Source organism: Schistocerca nitens, chromosome 2 (assembly GCF_023898315.1).
Source record: "Schistocerca nitens isolate TAMUIC-IGC-003100 chromosome 2, iqSchNite1.1, whole genome shotgun sequence".
Taxonomy (NCBI): Eukaryota; Metazoa; Arthropoda; class Insecta; order Orthoptera; family Acrididae; genus Schistocerca; species Schistocerca nitens.
This window is the reverse complement of record NC_064615.1, coordinates 211,131,942-211,155,906: the sequence shown is the minus strand read 5'-3', so window position 1 is coordinate 211,155,906 and position 23,965 is coordinate 211,131,942. Positions and strand designations below refer to the sequence as shown.

General features: G+C 42.4%; 1 protein-coding gene across 1 annotated transcript in view; it reads right to left on the bottom strand.

Annotated features, from left to right (window-relative positions):
* The window catches only part of LOC126235926 (isocitrate dehydrogenase [NADP], mitochondrial-like), a 143,154-nt gene extending 120,557 nt beyond the window's left edge, over positions 1–22,597 (bottom strand). Inside the window, exon 1 of the mRNA XM_049944888.1 lies at positions 22,404–22,597. Within this exon, the coding sequence (XP_049800845.1) occupies positions 22,404–22,503 (100 nt within the window). The 5' untranslated portion in view covers positions 22,504–22,597. The remainder of the gene's footprint in view (positions 1–22,403) is intronic.
* Positions 22,598–23,965: the final 1,368 nt, after the last annotated feature.

Genomic DNA, 23,965 nt, shown 5'->3' with positions numbered 1-23,965 from the left:
AAGGGCGATCTTGTACTTCGATTATCAACACCTCAATTGTGATGTATCCATTGTTGTTTCAAGTAACGGCTGTGTACTCTAATTTTATATACTTTCTTATATGCGTTTCTGTTCTTTGGTACAGTGGGCCCAATGATGGCTGGTCCAAGAAATCGAGCGTCTGCAATAAAATCCACCATTACAACTGTATACCGTGTATGGCAGTTCTTGACGTTCACTAAAGCTGTACAACAGCACGAACTCCACAACATATTTTTGAAATTTGTACTATGGATGAAGATGCAGATTCTTTTTGCCACAATCAATATTAATTCCTACTTGCACGGATAACCCGTGGCACGATTCTGTGGACTATGCGCCGGCTATCTGTCACTGCGGCAATTATTTCTCCGGATCGAACTCGTATCTGATAGTTTTATAACGTGCTAGTGGGGGTGATTAAGGAAATTCTGTTCTCCATTTCTGATTAATGGCGATTAAACAAAACGTGTGATTGATCTAGCTGTTGTGCATGCTCTATCACACACAGTTTTAATCACTTCTGCTGGTTTATTTAGCCACACTTCTATGCTGTACTTCCGTGGTACATGTCAACTCTGTTAACAGAGGAAGGATGCCACCGTGAAATACCAGCAACTCATCCGTAGTGTTCATAGTCCACCATCCTGATAGCAAGTTACTTACATCCAAACTTTTAAACATTACCAGACTTTTAATCAATATGTTTCGCTCAAGGATATCTCTACGTTGTGAGTGACTACACTGTTGGAGGTCAAGAGAAGCAGCCTACGTTTGTCCACAGGGTAAGTAAATCATTTAGATTAACACGAAGGTCGATAGAGGTAGGTCTATTTGAGGGAGACGCGGTGTTTACCGTGAACCGCTGCCTCTGCGGGTCTACTGCAAAATTCAAAAGGCGCTGAAGACAATCGATACGCGGCCTAGACAAAGGATACGAACTAACTCCATGCTGTATGCGTAGGGTAGGCAAAAACGAGGCACCGTACTGTATGAATACGTCGCCATTAAACCACAAGCAACACGCATATCTGTCCAATATCTTTGACTGGCTGAAGATGAAACAATAACTTAGACAGTACTAAGGGAGAAAGGAAAATGACAACTTCTCAAGAGAGTACAGATCGCATAGTCACATAATGGATGAACTTTCAGATTATTATTATTATTAAGCATTACAATCCATGAAGGCTTTTTGCTGCAGAATGGACAATGTTGAACCACTTTGCTCTGTCTTTACAAGTAATTTGCCACTGTCTGTCATGTCCTAGTTTTCTGAGATCGTCTTGAATATTGTCCAAGTATCTCATGCGTGGGCGTCCAAGAGGTCGTCTTCCGGTGGGAATCTCTTCAGTCACTTTCTTGATGGTCCTGTTTGGTGGTGCTCTGATGACATGCCCTATCCATTTCAGTCTTTTGGCTTTAATTTTGGCCACTATATCGGAGTCTTTATATAATTTGTAAATTTCATTGTTATTTAGCAATCTCCATTCATCACTGATCCTATCTCTTATGGGTCCAAATATTTTTCTCAAAATTTTTCGTTCAAATACTCTTAATCTGTTTTCCTCTTTTTTTGTGAGAGTCCAGGTTTCAGATCCATAGGTGAGTACTGGTATAATCAATGATTTGTATACTTGTAGTTTGGTGTTCCTAGAAATTAACTTGCTTTTGAAAACTGTCAAGAGACTATAGTAGCATTTGTTAGCCTTCTGAATTCGTGATTCTATTTCAATTTTTATGGAGTTGTCAGAGGTTACTATTGTACCAAGGTAATTAAATTCATTTGTCTTTGTGAAAGCTGTGTTATTAATTTGCAGTACATTATTATTTGATGGATAGCGGGATAAGATAAAGTACATTGTTTTGTCTGTATTCAGCTGGAGGCCTGTGCCATTTGTGGCTTTAATTAATTGTGCTGTAAGAAGCTTCAAATCATTCTCACTGTCAGATAATAATGCAATGTCATCAGCGTATGCTACAATATTAATTTTGCTTTCCAGTTGTGCTCCAATTTGTAGTAGCTTTACTTTTTGAATTATTCTATTGATTACTATGTTAAAAAGAACTGGTGAGAGTGAATCCCCTTGTTTGACTCCAGTTTTAACCTCAAAGTCTTCAGAAAGTTTGCTGGCTACTTTTATTTTGTATTTTGAGTTTAAAGTGCAAGATTTTATTAAATTTATCAATTTGTTAGGGATGCCAATCTGCCTCATGCACTTCCATAAATATTCCCTGTTGATACTGTCAAAAGCTTTTTTAAAATCAATGAAAAGCATATGTACATTTTGATTGAATTCATATTTCTTTTCACCCAACATCCTTAGGACATATATATTGTCAATAGTCGATCTGTTAGGTCTAAATCCACATTGGGCATCATCTAGGGAGTCTTCAACGTAAGGGCTTATCCTTGCTAACAGTATATTTGTCAGAATTTTATATGTTGTGTTTAGTAATGCAATTCCTCTGTAGTTTGAACAATTTGTTGGGTCCCCCTTCTTGTATATAGGGCACACAACTACTTCTTTCCAATCATGTGGGACCTGTTCCTGCTTCCAGATGTTGGTGATGATTTTGTGTAAGCAGTTTACAAAAGGAAATTTACTGAGCTTCCATATATCTGTGTCTATACCATCACTTCCAGGAGCTTTATGTCTCTTCAGCTTCTTGATGCTTTCTTTAATTTCTGCTAAGCTGGGCTCTTCGTCCGATGGGTCAGCAGTAAGATATTCATTGTCATCTTCCTGAGAGACGTTTATAGTTGGAGCATTTAGTAACTCATTAAAATATTCCTTCCATCTGTTAGCAATGTCACTTCTTTCTGTTAGCAAGGAGCCATCTGGGTCTGTTATGAACTGTCCATAATTTTTTATATTCCCACTTTTAAACATATTTATGCTCTTGAAAAATCCTCTGGAGTCTGTGGTACAGTCATTCTCAGCTCTTTTTAATTTGTAATTCATAAAATCCCTTTTCTTTTTCCTAATGAGTTTCCTGGCAAGTTTCTGTTTCTCTTCAAAAATAAGTTTGTTTCGTGTTATTGGTTTTTGTAGGAATTTTTCCCTTGCTAATTTTCTATCTTCGATAGCGTTCGAGCACTCGGCATCAAACCAGGGGTTCTTAGTTGTAGTAAAATGTCCCAAAACTGAGGTAGTTGCTCGTATGATATTTTCTTTCAGAGCGTTCCAAGCTTGATTAGTATCATCATTGTTAATTTTACTTTCCACTTCAGGTTTGTGTGTTTCTAATTCTCTAATGTACTGGTTGAGAATGTTTGGGTTTTTCAGTTTCATTGTATTAAACCTAGGAACACCATTTAATTTAGACCATTTATGTCTTGAGAGTGAGATCTTGAACTTGGCTTTTACAAGAAAGTGATCCGAATCACAGTCTGCTCCCCTTTGACTTCTGATATCATGTATGCATTTATGATGTTGTTTTTCGATTAATACATGATCAATTTGATTTTTTGTGATGCCATCTCTTGAAGCCCATGTTTGTTTATGTATATCTTTATGTGCAAAATATGTACTTTTGATCAACATGTTTTTGGAAGTGGCAAAGCTAATAAGTTTTGTTCCGTTTTCATTACTCTGCTGATGTAGACTATGAGGTCCAATTGTAGGTCTATAATGAGTTTCATGTCCTAACTTGGCATTGAAATCTCCTAGAATTATTTTAATTGAATTTTTCGAGAATGTATCATATACCTGTTCCAATTTGTTGTAAAATTCTTCTTTAATATTGTCCTCTTTATCCTCTGTTGGAGCATGGCAATTTATAACATTTAAAGTCTTATATTTGCATTGAATCGTAATGTGAGATATCCTTTCATTCACTGCCTCAAATTTCCTAATAAAAGGTAACAATTTGTTGTTTATTATAAATCCTGTCCCTAGTGCATGTATTTGTGTATCATTTCCCCCATACATTATTGTATACTTATTTTTGTTTATACTTCCATTACCCGTCCATCTGGTTTCTTGTACTGCAACTAGATCCATTTTATACCTTTCAAGTTCCTGTATGACATTTGTCAGTGATCCTGATCTATAGAGACTTAATACATTCCATGTTCCCATATTCATAACCTTTAAATTTTGCAAGTTCGTCATCAAGTTTGGTGGCCCAGCATTCTTGTCATTCTGATTCGTAGCAATCCATTTTCTCCTACAGGATCCTGTGATAGGGTCGCTGGCCCTAAGCACAACCCCCAACCTGGAGGACCAGGGTCTTGATTTCGGGGATGCCTACCCCTAGAGCAGTTGCTTTCACTTCAGCTAACGAACTTGCTCTGCCCGGCCTGTTGGTCCGCGGGAGGTATTTGATTTCCCTCCTACCACCCATATCTGGGAGGCGTTCCCCGATCCGCCACCTGGGGACGCGCCCTCTAGGAGTTACAGGCTCTCCCGTTTCAGATGCTTACCCGAATTCACTTTCTCGAACATTCCTTGGACATTGCTGAATACGAAACGAATTATTAAAAAAGAAGGGCGCAGTTTTTCTTTGAATCTTAAGCTTGTCTTTGGCTGTTTACATTATTAGCCTGTTGATTAAATGATTTATCGATGTTGAGGTCTAACGCTGTATTTTATCCCTCTATTGACGTTATTGCCTGCAGACCTTTATACAGCGAAAGTTAGTTCAAAATGGTTCAAATGGCTCTAAGCACTATGGGAATTAACACCTGAGGTCATCAGTCCCCTAGACTCAGAACTACTTAAACCTAACTAACCTTAGGACATCACACACATCCATGTCCGAGGCAGGATTCGAACCTGCGACTGTAGCAGCCGCGTTGTTCCGGACTGAAGCGCCTAGAACCGCTCGGCCACAGCGGCCGACGAACGCTAGCTGCTGCTGTTTATACCCAACAGTTGCCGAAATTTTGCGAAGCGATCGATTGCTAGTATCAGCGCAAGAAACCTTTGTGGACACAAAGATTTCCTTATGACCAGTGGAAAAGCTACACAAAGGAGACAGTATTAGTATCAGATTTTCCCTCATGTGGAGCCACAGCCATAAAACTTACGGAAAGAAGCCATTTTACTGTAAACGCCATTTTACTGCATGATATGCTTTGTTACGCGATCTGAACTTCAGCCTTAGGCCATTTACAAGTGTTACAAAAGTCACAATATTTCACTCATATCAGATGGGTTTTTTTATGTTTGTAACACTTGAAAATGGCCTAAGGCAGAAATCTAGATCCTGCAATAAAACATATTATACAGTGAAAGGCGGTTATATCTTTCCTAAGTCTACAGATTTGTTTATTGCGACCTAGTAGATGTTGACGTCGAGGTATTTCATAACCTTATCACATACCTACAACGTAGACCTACCCAGAGGTGGAGATTATCCATCAGGTAAAAGCGTTAAGTTAGAAGTAATAGATCGTGGAGATCTTACAAAAATTAAGAGATTTTCAGTTTACGAAGGGCGTAATGCATAAAACATATATAATGTATGTCCCTGTAGAGCCCTCAAGTATTACCGCAATATGTGATACTTAAGGCTTATACAGGGGCACATATGGGTTTTCTTTGTTATGCACTTGCCCGCAGCTCGTGGTCGTGCGGTAGCGTTCTCGCTTCCCACGCCCAGGTTCCTGGGTTCGATTCCCGGCGGGGTCAGGGATTTTCTCTGCCTCGTGATGGCTGGGTGTTGTGTGATGTCCTTAGGTTAGTTAGGTTTAAGTAGTTCTAAGTTCTGGGGGACTGATGACTATAGATGTTAAGTCCCATAGTGCTCAGAACCATTTGAACCATTTGTTACGCACTTGGTAAACTGAATTGAAAAATCATGTATTTCAATCTGTTTATTATAACATTTACACATTCCGTAACATGCTATCCTCGACGTAATTTATTTGAAAATCTATACAAATGTATTTTGTGGAGGTGGTGCCACACCTCGTAAATATTTGAAGGCAGTCATATCTCAGACTTACCAGGAACTGTTGATGAAATAAGCCTTTATTAACGATCAGTTTAGATCAACTGGTATCATCATCATCATCATCATCATCATCATCTACTGTACAATAAAATTATTCACACCAGCCTGAAAGGCAACGTTCTTACGAACAGGTCTTGGTTGTATTGAAATATGACCTTTTCAAACAAAAAATGGCTTTTCTGTTATCTTTACAGCACGTGATTCACTGTGCTTTTAAAAAATCTGATTAGTAACTCCTCCATACACAATTACTTAGTCAAGCCTGTCGCCGTGCTGGTAGCACTTTGTTGTATGTCCAGAATATCTTTTTAACTGTGAAAATTGTCACAATCCAGTCGTGGCTGTCCAACTGGGACGTCCAGTTATCAATCACAAATTCTTCATTGTTAACGTTCTCTGTTTCGTCCAGATGACTCTGTACGTAGTCGTACTTTTACATTAACGTTTTCATTATTATTTACAAATATTTTCTGGCACGTCCACGCCGTCTTCTAGACATAACACCTGAATTGTTTAAAGTCATAACAGCTGTACGATATCTTAATTTTACCACGCGGACTTTCGGTCGAGCTCCTACATCATTAGACGTTGGCCAATACAACTATCAGCTTGATTACATCCGCTCTACTTACAGTGAAGTGTGTACATGGCCCTATATTTTCAAAACAGTTCTAAACGTGGCGACATTTCGGCATTGCCACCGACAAACAATGAAGATGTCTTCCGATGACAGAAGGCAAGCGAACATGGAATTGAGGACAAAAATTAGCGAACATAAAGACTCGTGAGAAGCGCTGTGAAAGGACATGAAAGATCAGGTTACTATGTAATTACTGCTACGGGAGTGTACAGGAGAAGCATTTCATTTCAGGGCTTCAGGAAAAGGAAAATCGGTTACTGGGAAAGCATTCCACTGTTAAAACTTCAGAATTCTTACCGTTCAACCACATTCTTCCAAGATCTTCCTCATTTTCACAGAAAAATGGAGTTATTCGCTAAAGATGATCAACTTGGTTTAGGAGAATACAAGAGACGAACGAAAGCAATTCTAGCTTTACACTTTGATTGTGGAAAGAAGTCTGTGAGAAGGGCAGGAAGATGTGTGTTAATCTCATTAGCTTACTAGAAGCTTTTGGCTCAATTGCTGATACTTTATGTTTATGGCGGGAGACCTGCTCGCGTACCGTAAACGAGCAGCGCGCTAGCTGGCGAGGCAGGGAAGTGAGCCAGTCCCGGAACGAATCTGCGCGGCGGATTTACGACCGCGAACTGGTACACCGGCCTGCCTGAGTGTTGCTTTTAAGCCATTTCCAACGCTCGTTTAGGCAAATGTTGGACTGGTCCCTAAATTCCGCCTCAGATCAGTTAAAATATGATCACACAATGAACACTGTTCACATACGGCCGCGCGGGGTAGCCAAGCAGTCTAGAGCGTTATGTCACGGTCTGCGCGGCTTCCCCTGTCGGAGGTTCGAATCCTCCCTCGGGCATGGGTGTGTGTGTGTCGTCCTTAGCTTCAGTTAGTTTGATTAAGCAGTGTGCAAGCTTAGGGACCGATGACCTCAACAGTTTGGTCCCATAAGACCTTACCACAAATTTCAAAGTTCACAGACGCGTGGCGCATACGACTTCGCCGGCCGCGGTGGCCGTAAGGTTCTGGCGCTGCAGTCCGGAACCGCGGGACTGCTACGGTCGCAGGTTCGAATCCTGCCTCGGGCATAGATGTGTGTGATGTCCTTAGGTTAGTTAGGTTTAAGTAGTTCTAAGTTCTAGGGGACTTATGACCTAAGGTGTAGAGTCCCATAGTGCTCAGAGCCATACGACTTCCCTCTCTCAGGTAACTGACGACTGCTGAGATAGGAATCTCCTTTACTGATTGTGCGATCGGCCGATTTCAGCGTTTATGTTAATGTCAAGCAACTAACATAAAACACACCAACATGAAACACACTCTAGTATAACTACATAATTTGTACACTGTCTTGCCACATTAATATGCCCACCGCCGTGGAAGACTGAATCCATGATAGCTAAAAATAAAACGGGTGATCAAAGAAAGACACTTTAAGTTAACCAGGCGGAAGAATACCTGTATGGTGTCATTACAAAATTTACTCCAGAGATCAAAAAGACCATCGCTCTTGTCTACAAATCATGCAAACGGATTTTTTGTTTGACAAACGCAATACAGGATTACGAAGCCTTTCTCGCAGAACATTTACGTAGATTATGTTATTATAAGATAATGTTTAACAATACGGAAGTGGAAAAATCCCAGTTTTCATCCATACTTCGCAAGTCACCTTACAGTGCGTATTTCTGGTACAATTATCGTTTCCCGCCTTTCCATGTCCAGTTCACGAATTGTTGCGGTAAACCCCGTTCACTAATTGTTTGCGTTAAACTTCCGTACGAGCTCTGGCTTCTCATTTCCTCGTCGTGATTACTTCGCGTGACGTCATTAGAAAGAAGTAATATCCTGTCCGATTCACCGCCGAACATACGTTCTCAGAATTTGAACAGCCAACTTCTCTGTGATGCATAATGCTTCTTTTAGCGCCTGCTCGCGGAGTTTGTTTAGCATCTCCTCAACACTTTTCTTTGTGAAGGACACGGCAAATTTCCTTCCCTGCTCTTATCCCGCCTGGACTTGCATTGACCACCTCGTCGACGGGACGTTAGAACGTAAAATTCCCTTTCCGGCAATACGAAATAAGCTGAACAAATCTGGCAGCATTATCGTGTACCTCTGCTAATAGAAGCCGGCTATTTAAAACTCGCTCATTACTAAAGTTACTTTATGGCTATTAACTAAACGATCCCGTGACATAAGAACCGCGAAGACAAGCTGAGAGAAATCTGGGCTAGAACTGAAGTATAAAGACAGTCGTTTCTTCGTAATTCCATTTGCGAGTGAACTGGAAATGGAATGACTAGCGGGTAGCACAAGTACCGTCCGCCATGCAGTATATGGTCGCTTGCGTAGTATGTACGTAGACGAAGACAAAACGCGCCACCCTTCCTTGAATCTTCTGTATCCCCTTCATCCAGCCTGGTGAAGAACCCAGATTGTTCGGCAGTACTCAATAATCGGTCTTACAAGTGTTCAGTAAGTCACTTCTCTCGCACATCAATACGTCTCCAATTAATCTCAGAGTCGCATCTGTTTTCCCTACGACTAGTTTTATGTGGTCGATCCACTTAGCACTTGTTAGTGTTTCTAGAGATTTATTGTTAATAGCGTAATTTAACAGTAATACGCCTCTTCCCCAAATTACACGCAACATATTTATTTACATCAAGAGTCAACTGCTAGTCATTGCATCAATAATCAATCCTCAGTCCCCCACAGCTCTTCCTGAATTTTGTTAATCTTCTGTCGTTGCTACTTTCTTACAGACAACTGCACCATTGGCACCCTTTTGGACCTCACGACAAAAGATATTTACTATAGTAAACAACATCGGATTTAAAAGGATCCCTTCGTATACTCGTGAAATTATCTTCACATATGTTGATTTCACCGTGTAAGGATGAAGTGTTGAGGAAAATTGCGTAAAACGTATTAGAAAGATAACGAAAGTAACTATGGTGCTTGGGAAAAAAAAAAAGTCAAAGGTGGAAGATTGTTGCTGCGTATCCGATTGTAATTCTGTTCACAACCATGAAGCTCAGCCACTATTATTACTGCTTGTTTGTTTGCAGATGATGCTGTCATTTACCATCTCATAAAGTCAACACACAATCAAAATCAATTATAACATGATTTAGACAAGACATCTGCACGGTGCGAAAAGTGGAAGTTGACTCTACATAATGAAAAGTACAAACATGAAACCGCTAAATTTATGTTTCATGATAAATCATACAAAACTAAATAAAAGCTATGAATTCAACTAAATACATAGGGGTAACCACTACGAATAACTTAAACCGGAACGATCACGTAGGTAACCTTGTGGGGAAACCGATCCAAAGACTAAGATTTATTGGCACAGCAATAAAATGCAGCAGGTCTGCCTAAGAGACTGCCTACAATTCGCATGTCCGTCCCCATCTTGAATACTACTGTGCAGTACGGGATCCGCGGATTAGCGGAGCTTGTCCAAACAGTTCAAAGAAGAGTAGTTCGTTTTGTACTATGGCGAAATACGGAAGAGAGTGTCACAGATACGATACGCGTATTGGAGATACGAGTTGGAGCGACAACCATTTAAAAAAAGGTATCTTTCGTCGCTACAAGATCTTTTCACGTGATATCAGTCACCAACTTTCTCCTCTGAATGCAAAAAAAATTTTTGGTGCCCACCTACACAGGAAGAAACGCTCATTTGTAATAAAAGAGAAATCAGAGTTCGCTGCAAAAGGTTTGAGTGTTCGTTTTTTCTGCGCGCTGTTCGAGAGTGGAACGGTAGCGAAATAACTTGAAGGTGGTTCGATAAACCCTCTGCCAGGTATTTAGATGTGAATAGCAGAGTAGTCATGTAGATGGAGATGAAAATTTTTGGCGATTTGCAGACGTAATAGCTTGTTAGAAAATGCAAAAAAAAAAGGCTTAAGCGCGAAAACGAAGAAAAAGAGGCCACAGAAAAACTACATGGACACTCGCATCTATACCCATCTCCAATGCTGACCTTAGGATCCGCCAAGACGAGCAGCGATGATTGCTGTATGAAAGAGATTATGCTCAATTCCTTAGTGCAGAAATGTTCCACCACACGGAGACCCCTTTCAGACGGGTGAGGCACACAGTAAGAGAAAGTGTTTCGTGCTTACGTTCAATCCAAGTAGCGGAGTTCTTCAGTGGAATATCAACCCTACCAATGTTTACGTGGTAATTTGGCCAATGCTGTCAGTTGATGCTGTACCGTCAGCGACAGCTGACAAGCCTATGTGCGGTTCCGTGCAATAGAAAATGCAACGGTGATTGACATTTTTAGAAATTTATTCCAGGGCATGATACTTTCTAAAAATTAAGTTTTTAAATTCCGATACCAGTAACTGACTCATCGAGATTATCATTAAGAGACAAACGAATAGCCTATCGGCCGACCGATAAGTGGAGAATCGGTGTACGATAAGTCTGATACAGCTAATGAGCGGGAAGTTCTCTGTGGGTAATATCTCTGGAGCCGTTATCTGGTGACTGTGTAGCTGTCAGAGATGACGCGTGCACAAACCACTTGCGCAACGGGTATCCCGCATTCGCGGGGAAATTAGCAGTCGAGATACAGCTATCACTAGGAAAATGGGCTATCAGACATGTGTGCCCTTTTTTATGCGAGTCAGAGCGAGGGGAATTTCCGCAAAGTGTGTTGCGCAACAGTTGCTAGAACCAAGTATTTTAGAAGCAGGGAGGTTTTCGATTTAACATGTCCGCCTGTACTTTCTTGATCGCTGTACAATTCGTCACATCCACACACCACAGGAGGGCTCGAATTGCCCAGTCTAGAGTGTTACCAGTAAACTCCTGATTCTCTAAAGAATCATTCAGTGGTATAATACGTTGATGCTCTCTGCAAAGTGTGTTGCGGGTAGTATCGGTAAAGAAGAGCTAGTAAATTGAAACATCGTATCTGGGGAATAATTTTTAAGGTATCAGCAGCGAAAATGTAGTAAGCGATAAACTCTTTTTTTTAAATTACAATGAAATCCAGACCATTAGCTGCTTACAGGCGTTGATAAATATCAACTTTTTTCTTTTCATCATTTTGTGGGGGTATCAGCGAGGAAAAGCTTGGTATAAGTTTGAAATTAAGTGTAAAGTTTGCTGGATGTCGATAACCGTCCTCATCTCATTCTCAAATTCTGGATACGCTGCCTCGAAACAAACACACGGTTTCGAACTGTAACACTTTTCTCAGTGTGTTAAACTTCTAATAGAAGAGTATATCTTTTAATGAGTAGCTTATGACAGTGTTTTAAATTTTTGAATTCGGTAAATAACTACGCAACAATATCGAAATCAATTATTTGTTTCCCCGGAAAGCCGTTAAACAAGCAATCTGGAACTAGTACCGTGATATACAGGGTGGTCAGAAACAGTCTTAAAAGTTTGTAAGGATGTTTCAGAGTAGCTTGTCCTGCAAAATAACTGGTAGGGAAAGTATTAAATACTTTGCGCCGTTCCCGTAATAGTTGGCATTGAAGTTACCCAACCAGAGAGTTGCGCGCGCAAATTCAAGCGGCCCGCCAGACGTGTTCTTTTGGTTTTCTGAAACTGAACAAGTGAGCTTTACGACAGGACATGGAACGGGATGTTTGGAACGAATTCAAGCCAGACGCTGAGCAGTTTCGTCCGCTATCGTGTACGCTGTGAGAACAACTGCCTGCCGGCCGCGGTGGTCTAGCGGTTCAGGCGCTTAGTCCGGAACCGCGCAACTGCTACGGTCGCAGGTTCGAATCCTGCCTCGGGCATGGATGTGTGTGATGTCCTTAGGTTAGTTAGGTTTAAGTAGTTCTAAGTTCTAGGGGACTGATGACCACAGATGTTAAGTCCCATAGTGCTCAGAGCCAGAACAACTGCCTATTTGTTTGAAGTTCAATGCTAATTAACTCGGAAACGGCGCAACGTATCAATTTTTTTTCTTAATTATATTTCAGCACAACCTACCCTGCAACGCCCTTACAAGTTTTTCAGACTTTCTGACCACGCTGTAGGTTCTATCTGCATAATTTCTACCCTAAAAGGTTTGGGACACTGTGTCAATTGCTTAACGCAAACGCCGGATCCATAGCTTAATAGACCTCCCTGTCGATGGGACTCGAGATCCTAATCATTTTTCCTTATTACTGGTGCCGCAATAGCATTTCCCGTCGCCCTCTAAAAATTTGTGCTTATAAACACGTTGGTGTCCAAAATTAAAAAAACAAACCGGTATTTTCCAGCTCTGTATCTAATTCACGATATAATCATACAAACTGTCAACAAATGTCCGCATGATCGTGTCCTGCGCGGAAGATGGCATTCCGGTCAACGGATAATCACGCCCACGATGACGTCAGCGCTCCTACCAAACGGGGTAGTGTTTGCCAGATAGTCCCATATCCACAATCAACGTGTACACAGTCACGGACGGTGCAGTATGGCACAGAGACGACGCCTACCAGACTCACTACGGTGGGGGGCCATATAAAGAATGGAAGAGGACAGTCGAAAGCTGATGTGGGCCGCGCGGGATTAGCCGTGCGGTCTCAGGCGCTGCAGTCATGGACTGTGTGTCTGGTCTCGGCGGAGGTTCGAGTCCTCCCTCGGGCATGGGTATGTGTGTTTGTCGTTAGGATAATTTAGGTTAAGTAGTTCAAAAATGTTTCAAATGGCTCTGAGCACTATGGGACTCAACTTCTGAGGTCATTAGTCCCCTAGAACTTAGAACTAGTTAAACCTAACTAACCTAAGGACATCACACACATCCATGCCCTAGGCAGGATTCGAACCTGCGACCGTAGTGGTCTCGTGGTTCCAGACTGCAGCGCCTAGAACCGCACGGCCACTTCAGCCGGCGGTTAAGTAGTGTGTAACCTTAGGGACTGATGACCTTAGCAGTTAAGTCCCATAAGATTTCACACACGTTTGGACATTTTGAGCTGATGTGGCCCGATGGCTTAATGTGAATCGTTCTGTTGTTTCTCGGATATGGCGACAGTTTATAGAGCCCGAAACTGTATCCCGAAGACTAGGGCAGGGCCGACCATGTGCGACATCAGAGAGAGAGAGAGAGAGAGAGAGAGAGAGAGAGAGAGAGAGAGAGAGAACCGTTATTTGGCGCCGGCCAGAGTGGCCGAGCGGTTTTAGGTGTTACAGTCTGGAACCGCTACGGTCGCAGGAGGTTCGAATCCTGCCTCGGGCATGGTTGTGTGTGATGTCCTTAGGTTAGTTAGGTTTAAGTAGTTCTAAGTTCTAGGGGACTGATGACCTGAGATGTTAAGTCCCATAGTGCTCAGAGCCATCCATCGTTATTTGGCTGTAAGGACACGACGTACCGCCTTTGTACTGCACGGCAACTGGCATCTGACCTCTGACCTCGCAGCACCCATTGGACAGTGTACAGGAAGCTTCAACAAAGTGACCTTTACTGTCGGAGACCTGCTACATGTGTACCACTGACGCGTCTTCACAAAAGGGAATGTCTAGAGTGGAGTCGTGAACATGCCTCCTGGACGGTCGGACAGTGGACCAATGTTCTTTTCAAAGATGAGCCCCGATTTGATCTGGAGAATGATTCTCGACAGATTCGCATCTGGATGAAATGTGGAACACGATTTCGGGACCCAAACATTGTGGGAAAAGACCGATATCGAGGAGGATCCCTAATGGTGTGGGCACGGATTACGTTTACCACTCGAACAGCTCTTCGTGAAACCGTACGGGTGAATCGAAAGATTTAACTGTCAGGTATGGTGTCGGTATCTTCGGATCTCATGTGCGAGCCGTTGTGGGCCCAGACTTTGCACTGACGTACGATAATGCTCCACCTCAGAGCATTTGAATCCCATAGAGCATGACTGTGAGGCACTAGGGGAGACTTGTTGCATCATGTCAGCGTCCACCAACCACTCTCCAAGACTTGCGAGCACCTCTGCAGGAAGAATGGGCGTTATTGCCTCAACGTGAGAATGACGACATCATTCACAGCATACCCCGACGATGTCACGCCTGTATTGCTGTCAGAGGTGGTCACACCCCATAGTGAGCACATTAACCAGTCGTCGGTATTTGTGTACACATCTGTTAAGTTGAAAAAAACCGAAGAATATTTATGTCTACCGTTATGCATGTTGTAGTTGTTTACGTTCTGTATTCTCTACATCGTTTCAACTATGCTATGACCTGTTTTTGCTGTGTTCATACACGCAACCTTGCAAAATTTCCGTTTGTTGCTTCAATTTTGGACACCAGTGTATATAGGGGCTTATATATCGGAATCCGACAGCGGCAGGATCGCAGCCTATCAGCAGTACGGTTTATCGTTCTGCTATACTGCTACGTCGACATGCCAGGACTTTCATGCGAACATGGAATCTACGAGTTCACGAAGGTAATCAAAGCCATGAAGAATCTCAACGGAAAGACACGATTAGCGCCCGTAGGACAGGTATATTGCTCAATCGGCTGTGCATGTAGTGCCGTCAAGTGACGTACCTTGAGTCAGAAAATAAATTCAATCGGAGCAGATCATCGTTGCGGCTTTCCTTGGTGCCGCAGGAGTGTGTTGCTTCAACAGTGGTGCCTCCCACTACAACACTGGGAACAGGAGTAGCACCACGACGGCTTTCTGAAGGGTCTCGTCTGCAGAACATCATCCGCGTGCGGAGACTCCGAGGGGAACGAACGCTATCAGATTACTTTCGTCATAGACACATGAGCCCAGTATGTAGCGTGATCGTATGGGGTGCGATTGAGAACTTAACGCGATCACCTCTGGTTCACGTAGACGATGATCTTAGGCTTTGTTATGCCCTATTTTCGAGGTACCTGTGACGTTTCTTTCAATAGGGAAACGCAAGACCACATCCCGCCCGTGCCGCACTGACCTGCCTCGATACAGCGGGTGTTCCACTTCTGCTCAGGCCAGTACGTTCCCCAGATCTCCCAGCCACTGTAAAAAAAAATCTGCCACGGGTCGCCGAAAGATTGGCACGACACCCCTCGCCAGCCAATACGAGTTGAAGCAGCACTGAATGACGTAGTCGTGTCAGTAATCCAAGATTAGTTCTACTCAAAGCCCAGTCGTGTGAAATTCTTGTTCCTGTCAAGATATGGCAGCTTTTGCCTACTAAATTTAGCACTCAACTAATGTAGTACTGTATTCTTCCTATGATTTTGCAGCCGGCTGCTGTGGTCGAGCGGTTCTAGAAGCTTCAGTCCGGAAACGCGCTGCTGCTACGGTCGCAGGTTCGAATCCTGCCACGGGCATGGATGTGTGTGATACCATTAGGTTAGGTTTAAGTAGTCTAGGGGACTGATGACCTCAGATGTTAAGTCCCATACTGCTTAGAGCCATCTGAACCATCTATGATTTTGCACACCTTATACACAATGAGTATAATTTCGTTGTTTCCTACAGTATTCTAGATAAGTACCCAGCAAGACCCATACGTAGGTGTTGAAATTTTAATGCTTTCCAATGTACAGCATCAAACATCATTATGTCGCTATACCAAGCATTGTTACCATACATTCAATACTATCAACAACCGCCACATTTCATTGATTTCGGCTCAGATATTCCTACTGGGTGTTTCTTTGTTACCTCTCTGGTCTAGTTCTGAGCGACAAACTCTCCTCACATTTAAGTGTATTCCTCGTAGTGTGTGAGTTGGTGTTTTGTGGTAACGAAAGTCTCAGACTCGATTCCCGGTCTCCGGAGTTTTATGTACCAGTTTTCACTTGTAGCGGTTTTTGTTAACGGAAAAAATGGGGAGTTGCAATGTTTTTCGAAATCCACATTACCTGTACTTTCCCCCGGTAACGGTTGCGCAAGTCGCCGGAGGAAGGCAATGGTATACCATCTAATAGGCCCTTGCGTGCTAGTGAACGCTGCAGGCTTCAAACTATCCTTCGAGTTGATGACAGTAACTGATGAGTATTTCTCATGAACTGGTTGCTTTTTTTTTTCTTTGTGGTAGATAACCCACCAACTTACTGTTTCTTCGGTTTTCTTTCTTCTTCTTTTTCTTCTTCAAAGAATTTTGGAGCATAGTACCCGTTCCCGTTACTCCCAGGTCTCTATCAACTGAACTTATTATTTTCCTTATTCTTACTTTCGTACACTATTTATAGTCCTTCTACGCTCTTCGCCCATCTTAAACAATCCACAAAAAAATCACTGATACATAAAATTTTAAGCTTTTCTTTAACTACTTTGTTCCTTATTGAAGAATTGAGCGATCTACCACCTCGAAATGAGGTTTTTTATTATTATTTATCGCCTTTCGCTTGCACAAAGTACAGGCACAGTAGCAACTTATGAAATCCGAGTTCCCTTTTAGACTGTGTTTAGATGTTCCAAATCATTTCACAGTTATTATTGTAACAGATATCGCAGCCTAAATACCTACAACGGATAGTCTGTTCGACTGGCTAGTTTTGAAGTTATTTATCATTTACAGGGACATTTTCCTATGCATCTCATTACTTTTCTTTTTTTGGATCGGTAAATTCTAATTGCAGTAAACATGTCACAGTGTATGAATGGCCAGTTGCAGCCTGTCTTCTGTCTTCTCTTGTCATCGAGAAAAATAAGCAGCTTTTCTCTCCCCTCAGACTAATTAAATACAAATATTTTGCAAACACATTTCGCCACAGTCTCCGCCGTCACTGCGAGCGGTTTCTTCCTTGTAACGAGAAAAAACGACGAGTTTTGCAAAGTAGCTGTCGCACCTATCAGTGAAGACAATTTTCCGTGATCATTTTTCCGGCTTTGCCCTGTTGCAGTAACAGGGCGCACTTGCTTTTAATTGTCACAGGGCTTTAGCCACGTAATTCCCACTACACGCGAGAGAGAGAGAGAGAGAGAGAGAGAGAGAGAATGTGTTTTCCCGTACAGCTGGGAAGATACGGACAAGCGAATTCCTTCGCGGAACAGGGCCCTTGTGGTTGAAACGTGAGACGGAGATCAGTTAAGTGGCCGTTACGAGGTTTTATTAGGGGCCGACGAGGCGCGTCTGCGAGGCCGTCTGCGCGTCATCATCATGCCCAATCACCCAGCAGCGCGCCACGCTTCGCTGGGAAGTTTCGCGCAGCCGAACGCGCCAAGCACGACGAATGTGCCCCACGGAGCAGAAACCGCTATCTGCGAGAACCAAGCGTCCCTGCCTCGGGTCGTTCGTTCGTTCGGCAACGTAGGCGGAACAGCTGCAGCACGTGCAGCCGACTGCAAGGGCAGCCCCCTCCCCTCCCCCCGTCCCGACCAGGCTCTTTTACAACGATGCCACGCTGGCCAGCGAAGGGGGAGCGAACGAAAGATAGGGCGCTGGCAAGGGGGAACGGGAGACGTATATCAACAGCTTTGCAATGGCGGAAGGAAACGCCGAGAGCGAGTGACTTCCCAATACTTCCGGCGTTTTAAAGAAAGGCGAAGTGGAGCCAAATGAACGGACTGCTAGTCGACCACTTTGTCACATTTTTATGGTCTTCAGTGCGAAATCTGGTTTAATGTAGTTTTCCCCTCTATTCTGTGCAAGCGTCTTCATATCTGCTTAACTTTGAGGCTTCAGCCTTCTGACAGGTTTGATGCGGTCCTCCACAAATTCCTCTCCTGTGCCAACCTTTTCGTCTCAGAGTAACAACTGCAACCTACGTTCTCAAAAAAAAGTGTGTGAAATCTTATGGGACTTCACTGCTACGGTCATCAGTCCCTAAGCTTACACACCACTTAACCTAAATTATTTTAAGGACAAACACACATACCCATGCCCGAGGGAGGACTCGAACCTCCGCTGGGACCAGCCTCACAACCCATGACCGCAGCGCATAGACCGCTCGGCTAATCCCGCGCGGCGTACGTCCTCAATTATTTGTTGGATGTACGGTTTTTACCCTCTACACCTCCCTCTAGTTACAATGGCAGTTATTCCACGACGTCTTAACAGATGTCCTACATCCTGTCACTCCTCCTTGTCAGTGTTTTTCATATATTTCTTTCCTTACCGATTTTACGGAGAACCTACTCATTCCTTACCTTATCGATCCACCTGATTTTCAACGTTCTTCTGTAGCATAACATCTCAAACGCTTTGATCCTCTTCTGTTCCAATTTTCCCTCAGTCTATGTTTCACCACCACACAATGCTGTGATCCACAAGTACATTCTCAAAAGTTTCTTCCTCAAAGTAAGACCTATGTTTGATACTAATACACTTCTCTTGGTAAGGAATGCCATTTTTGCCAGGGATAGTCTGCTTTTTATGTCCTCCTTGCTCCGTCCGCCATGCGTTATTTTACTGCCTAGAAAGCAGAAATCATTAACTTCATTTATTACGTGATCACCAGCTATGAAACCTCACCACGTTTCTATTACTTCCATCTTTCTTCTGTTTACTCTCAATCCATATTCTGTTCATGCCATTCAATAAATCATGTAATTCTTTTTCACTTTCAAAGAGGACAGAAATGTCATCTGCGAATCTTTCCACTGATATCCTTTCACCCCTAATTTTAATCCCAGCCTTGCCTAGACCTATCCAATATTGTCCACCACACTTCGCTCCATTACCGAGTTGACGATTCCTTCACGCCATAAATTGTCTTTCGCCCCGAATAGGCTGAGAAGTTTCTCGTTAGTTACCCGACCTACCCATACGATCTTCAGGATTCTTCTGCAGTACCACGTTTCATGTTTCTATTCTCAACTTGTCTGAACTACTTAACGTCTAGTTCTCACTTCCGCACAAGGCCGCACTCCAGACACAAATACCTTCAGAAAAGACTTTCTAACATTTAAATCTACAATCGATGCTCGCAAACTTCTCTTTCTTTTTTTCAGAAACTTTTCTTGCTATTGTTAGGCTGCATTTTATGTTATCTTTACTTCGGCCATCGTCAGTTTCATTGTTGCCTAAACAGCAACTGCTTCTGTGCCGTATTTCCCAATCTAATTGCCTCAGCACCGTCTGATTTGATTCGCCTACATTCTGTTGCTTTAGTCTTGTTGATATTCCTCTTATAACTTCTTTTCAAGAATAATATTATGCTAATGAACCAGAAATTTTTGTTTCTAACAGCATCGCAAAGTGGCCGTTTTTATATGATGCTTTTATTTGTATTCAAATTTTTCCTCAGCATTTACCTGAAACAGTGAAGTTGGCGACTGACAGCTGTGTAAAACAAGCCTCGTAGAGTGCTTACTCACTGAGTACTACCTGTATAACCACCCGAATGGATTTATGTTCAACAAGAAGTATGCAGACGCTCTAATTCCAAATTCTAGTTGCGCCCTTTTACGATCTAAATTCGTCCTCTCATCCATTAACACCATCTGTCAGCGTACATATGAGCCAGGCAATAATGGTTTTGAGTAAATGCTGGTTTCACGAACCAAGTGACCGCTGTGTTTTACAGGCTACACACACTTGGTTCGTTAACGGCTGAACCAAGCTGTAAGGTTTCCTGCACTCCCTTCCGTCAGTTAAACATAAAATGCTCGTTCTTTCAACTGAATTCTTGGGGTATGTAAACGAAAACGATTGAATGGTATCCATTGTTATAACTCTGCAACAGTTAGAAACCGTGATACTGTAACTGGTGTTTGCACTTAATGCAGGCAGTGCTGTGCTCAATTGTCGGGACACCATAACAAGAATCATAGTGCTTGTTGCACTCTTAATATTGTAATCACTCTCCGTTGTTAGTTTCGTGAAATTCCGCACTTCGGTACAGCGAGAGATAGGATGTCATTTCCGTACTGGGGAATCCCCAACAGAGATGTTCAACTTATCACCGGAAAGCCACAAAGAGGGAAGCACAATCAGCAACGGGTACATCATTTGGCTCAATTCTAACTACGCTTTTCACATTTACAACGTTCCTAAAGGAAACGAACCGCAACATCACTTCAATGTCCTTCAATTACCGTAAATCTAAAGGAATTTCAAGTCCTCATTATGAGGGAAATACTGTTTTGCGTAAAACGGCAGCTCGCGTATGTAAATACACAGCTTGTAATATTTACGTTTTCAGTTCTAGTCCAAGAGATTCCGCTTTTATAAGTGATCGTCCCAGCTCTCAGTTTCGCCACATAATAAAACAAATACAATTTTTTGGGTATAAATTGTATATTCATTTTTGTAGTAAACGAATTACTCCTAGTTTTTAATGCCAGCGATCAATGGAGCATAATGCTTCCTAATTTTTTTAAGAGTTGACGTATTGCCAAAGAGAAGTATGCGACCTTATAAATGTTTATATAATAATTTAGCTAAATAATTACGGTTCTTACATTACCGGTTTCGGCAATTCAGTGCCATCTTCAGATGTGATTAATCCACTAAAACCTTCATCCAGATATGTAAAAGTCCTAATTATGCACTTTTAATTGTTATTTATCATAACGAACCTGTTGGCGCATTAATCACATTTGAAGAGGTCGAATAATTGCCGAAACCAACAATGTGAAGACTGGAATTATCATACTATCGTCAATCTCCAAACTGCTATTTTTGAGAGAATTCCAAATAGGAAGCAAGACTTGTCACTCGGCTTTAGGAGGTCTAGGGAAACCACAGGAAACCTAGATAGGACTGGACTTTGCACTCGACATCTACCAGATACGTGGCAGAAATGTGTAAGCACTGTAACATATCAGCCAGTCCGAAGATGTGTTCATGCCCGAAACTAGTTACAACAAAATAGCAGTTTTTCTCACTCTTTTTTTTTGTGAAATTAAATGGCTGCAGTGCATATTCTCGCCGTCACGGTTAAGTGACTCCAGTGGGTATTCTCGCCGTCATGATTTTTTATACGTTGCACTCAAACGTCACTAGACATTAAGTACCCTTTCTACAGAGATTACTGTGAGGCATTCCAGGGAGTGAAACGATGTGCTACGTCAGCAGTCGCTAGTCTTTTGCGAAAATCCTTACTGTACTTCACGAGAGACTCTTACGACCACGACCTCACATAAAGTCGAGTATTTCATTAAGAAAGCCTAGCACAATCTTCTGGTGCCTCCAGCAAAACCGCGCATGCGCACGGGCGACAGGTACAGCACGCGCATACTTTCACGATTTCAAATGTTACAGTGGCTATTTTCACGGCCAATGTACGCTTAAGTTAACCGAATAGTTTCAAGCATTATTACCAAAGAACGGCAGATTTATCTCTTGTCAGAGGTAGGTATCTCGAACAGAAATTAATTATTAACTTCGCATTTTTTCTTCCGAAACACCAATTGGTAAGTAGCGATGCCCGATTCCGTCTGTCTGGGATAACAGGTGTCTAGGCTGTAAAACACACACACACAAAATATTATGTAACGTCTAGTGACTGCAAGTATTATGCATGCATGTGTCAGTCTACTTTGAGCAGCTGTAGGTCATGGCGCAACTGGCATTTAGCAGGGGAGCTCGCAGAATAGTTTGGTCAAAGTACAGCAGGTACCTGCAAGGATCTACACAGTTAATATCCGCACATCATTATAACAACAAAACAATGACAATTACACGCTGATCACGGAGCTCGCACCGGCTGTACTAATGTGATATATTTTTAAGATTTAGTGAATTCTGAATGAAACCAACGCTGCTACTAGTCAAAAAAACGAAGTACACACAACAAACGTTATATGTTTCTCTGTTGTATACAGCCGTGTGTTGACAAACAAAAGCTCTTTCTCGTCGCACGCAGATGAAACACGTGTGAGAAGAGGGCTCCGTTAGAAGCAGTTTACTGCAAGGTTTTAAGCAACAAATAGTGTACTCACAGTTTCGCTGGTGCTTGACGTAAACAGGTGCGGCGAAATTAGGCGATTTCGGCGAGAGAAGGCTCACCGCCCTCGACAGCTTGGAGATGGTGGAAGACATACCGCCACTTGCTTTGAACGCACACTATACGGCACAGTAGGAATGGTTCGTTATCGACTGCCGCTGCCGGTAATATCGGAGCCTCTGACGTGCGCGAACCCTGCAGGCGGATGGCGGCAACTGGCAAGTGGAAATGCTGCCAACTTTCGCCGTTAAAGAGAAGCGGGCCGGTGGCAGCGCGCATAGCACCGCGCTATTCGGTTGCATAGCGCAGTAGGCACTGCACAGTAGGGATGGGAAAAACCGACCGGTTAAAAACGATAGCGGTATTTTAGTTCCAAATAACCGGTATTTTAAGGTACTCGTTTGGTCTCGGTTATATCAGGTGATTTTATTTTTTAGTAATAACGGAGTAAAAAACAGAAATATCAATTAGCCACAGGAGCAGTGCCCAAAAGTTTTAGTTTTTGAATAAACTGTTTAAAAAAATGAATTTTTTTTCGTAAAATTTGCACTGGTTTGAAACATCGCTTTCTTAGAGAAAATGGGAAAAGCGATCAGTGCTCTGTTAGTAACAATGCCGGCAGAAACGAGCAACAAACATCTGTCGGAATAATTGGTACAATGTTGCTGAGACAATAACGTCCATCACCCCGTTTACACGGGGCTCTCAAAACTGGAATTCGTAAACCGATTTTCCAATACAGCTTTGTGTGGCCATATAAACACTTCAAAATCGATTCTGGAAATCCGCTTCTAGTTGCCGGTTTTAAATCGATTTTCGCTCTCCTGTAAACGCAACCGGTTTTGAAACGTGCTTGGTGTGTCAAGTTTTTTTCAGAATATTCCGTTAATATGGGTATACTGTGCAGTGAAGGAGAAGCAGAAATATTAGACTGAGCATAAAACTGTCCGCCTGTGATGTCCAAGTGAAGAGAAAATCAGAAACTGGATCTTTGTTTTCCAGACGCCATATTTAACTGGACTAGCAAATCCGCTTTAGGCCTTAACATGTAAACAGGACAGAGAAAAACGGTTAGTGCAAAATGTTTGGCTTGTATCAAAAAATGCATAGTGCATGTTGCATGTTGCCCTGCGTCGTACCTTAAGGTGTGCGTTTACGTGCAGTGTGCTGAACTTGCTTCCACGATGGGTTATACGGTAGTTTTTCGCTGTTGTCGCTCCACATCCTTTGTATGGCAGAATGACACTAATCCTAATGTGGAAATATTTTTACGATGCTTCATTTGTGTGCCACGCAATGGAGTAATAAAAGAGGAAAGTAATTTTGGTGACAGTAATAAGTTAAAAACTTCTCTGCTTGTAGTCCTTGAAAACGGACAAATTAACGCGAAAAATAGAGTTCTTCAACATCAGTTTTCATCATTTAGCACTAAATACTCGTAATGCTCAAACAGTGGTATGTTCCCCGATTACAAAATGCTTTTCGAGAAGAGTTTCAAAAAATTAGAATCTGTAGGAGAATACTGATGAATTTTTGTAGTATTCAACAGCTTATCAC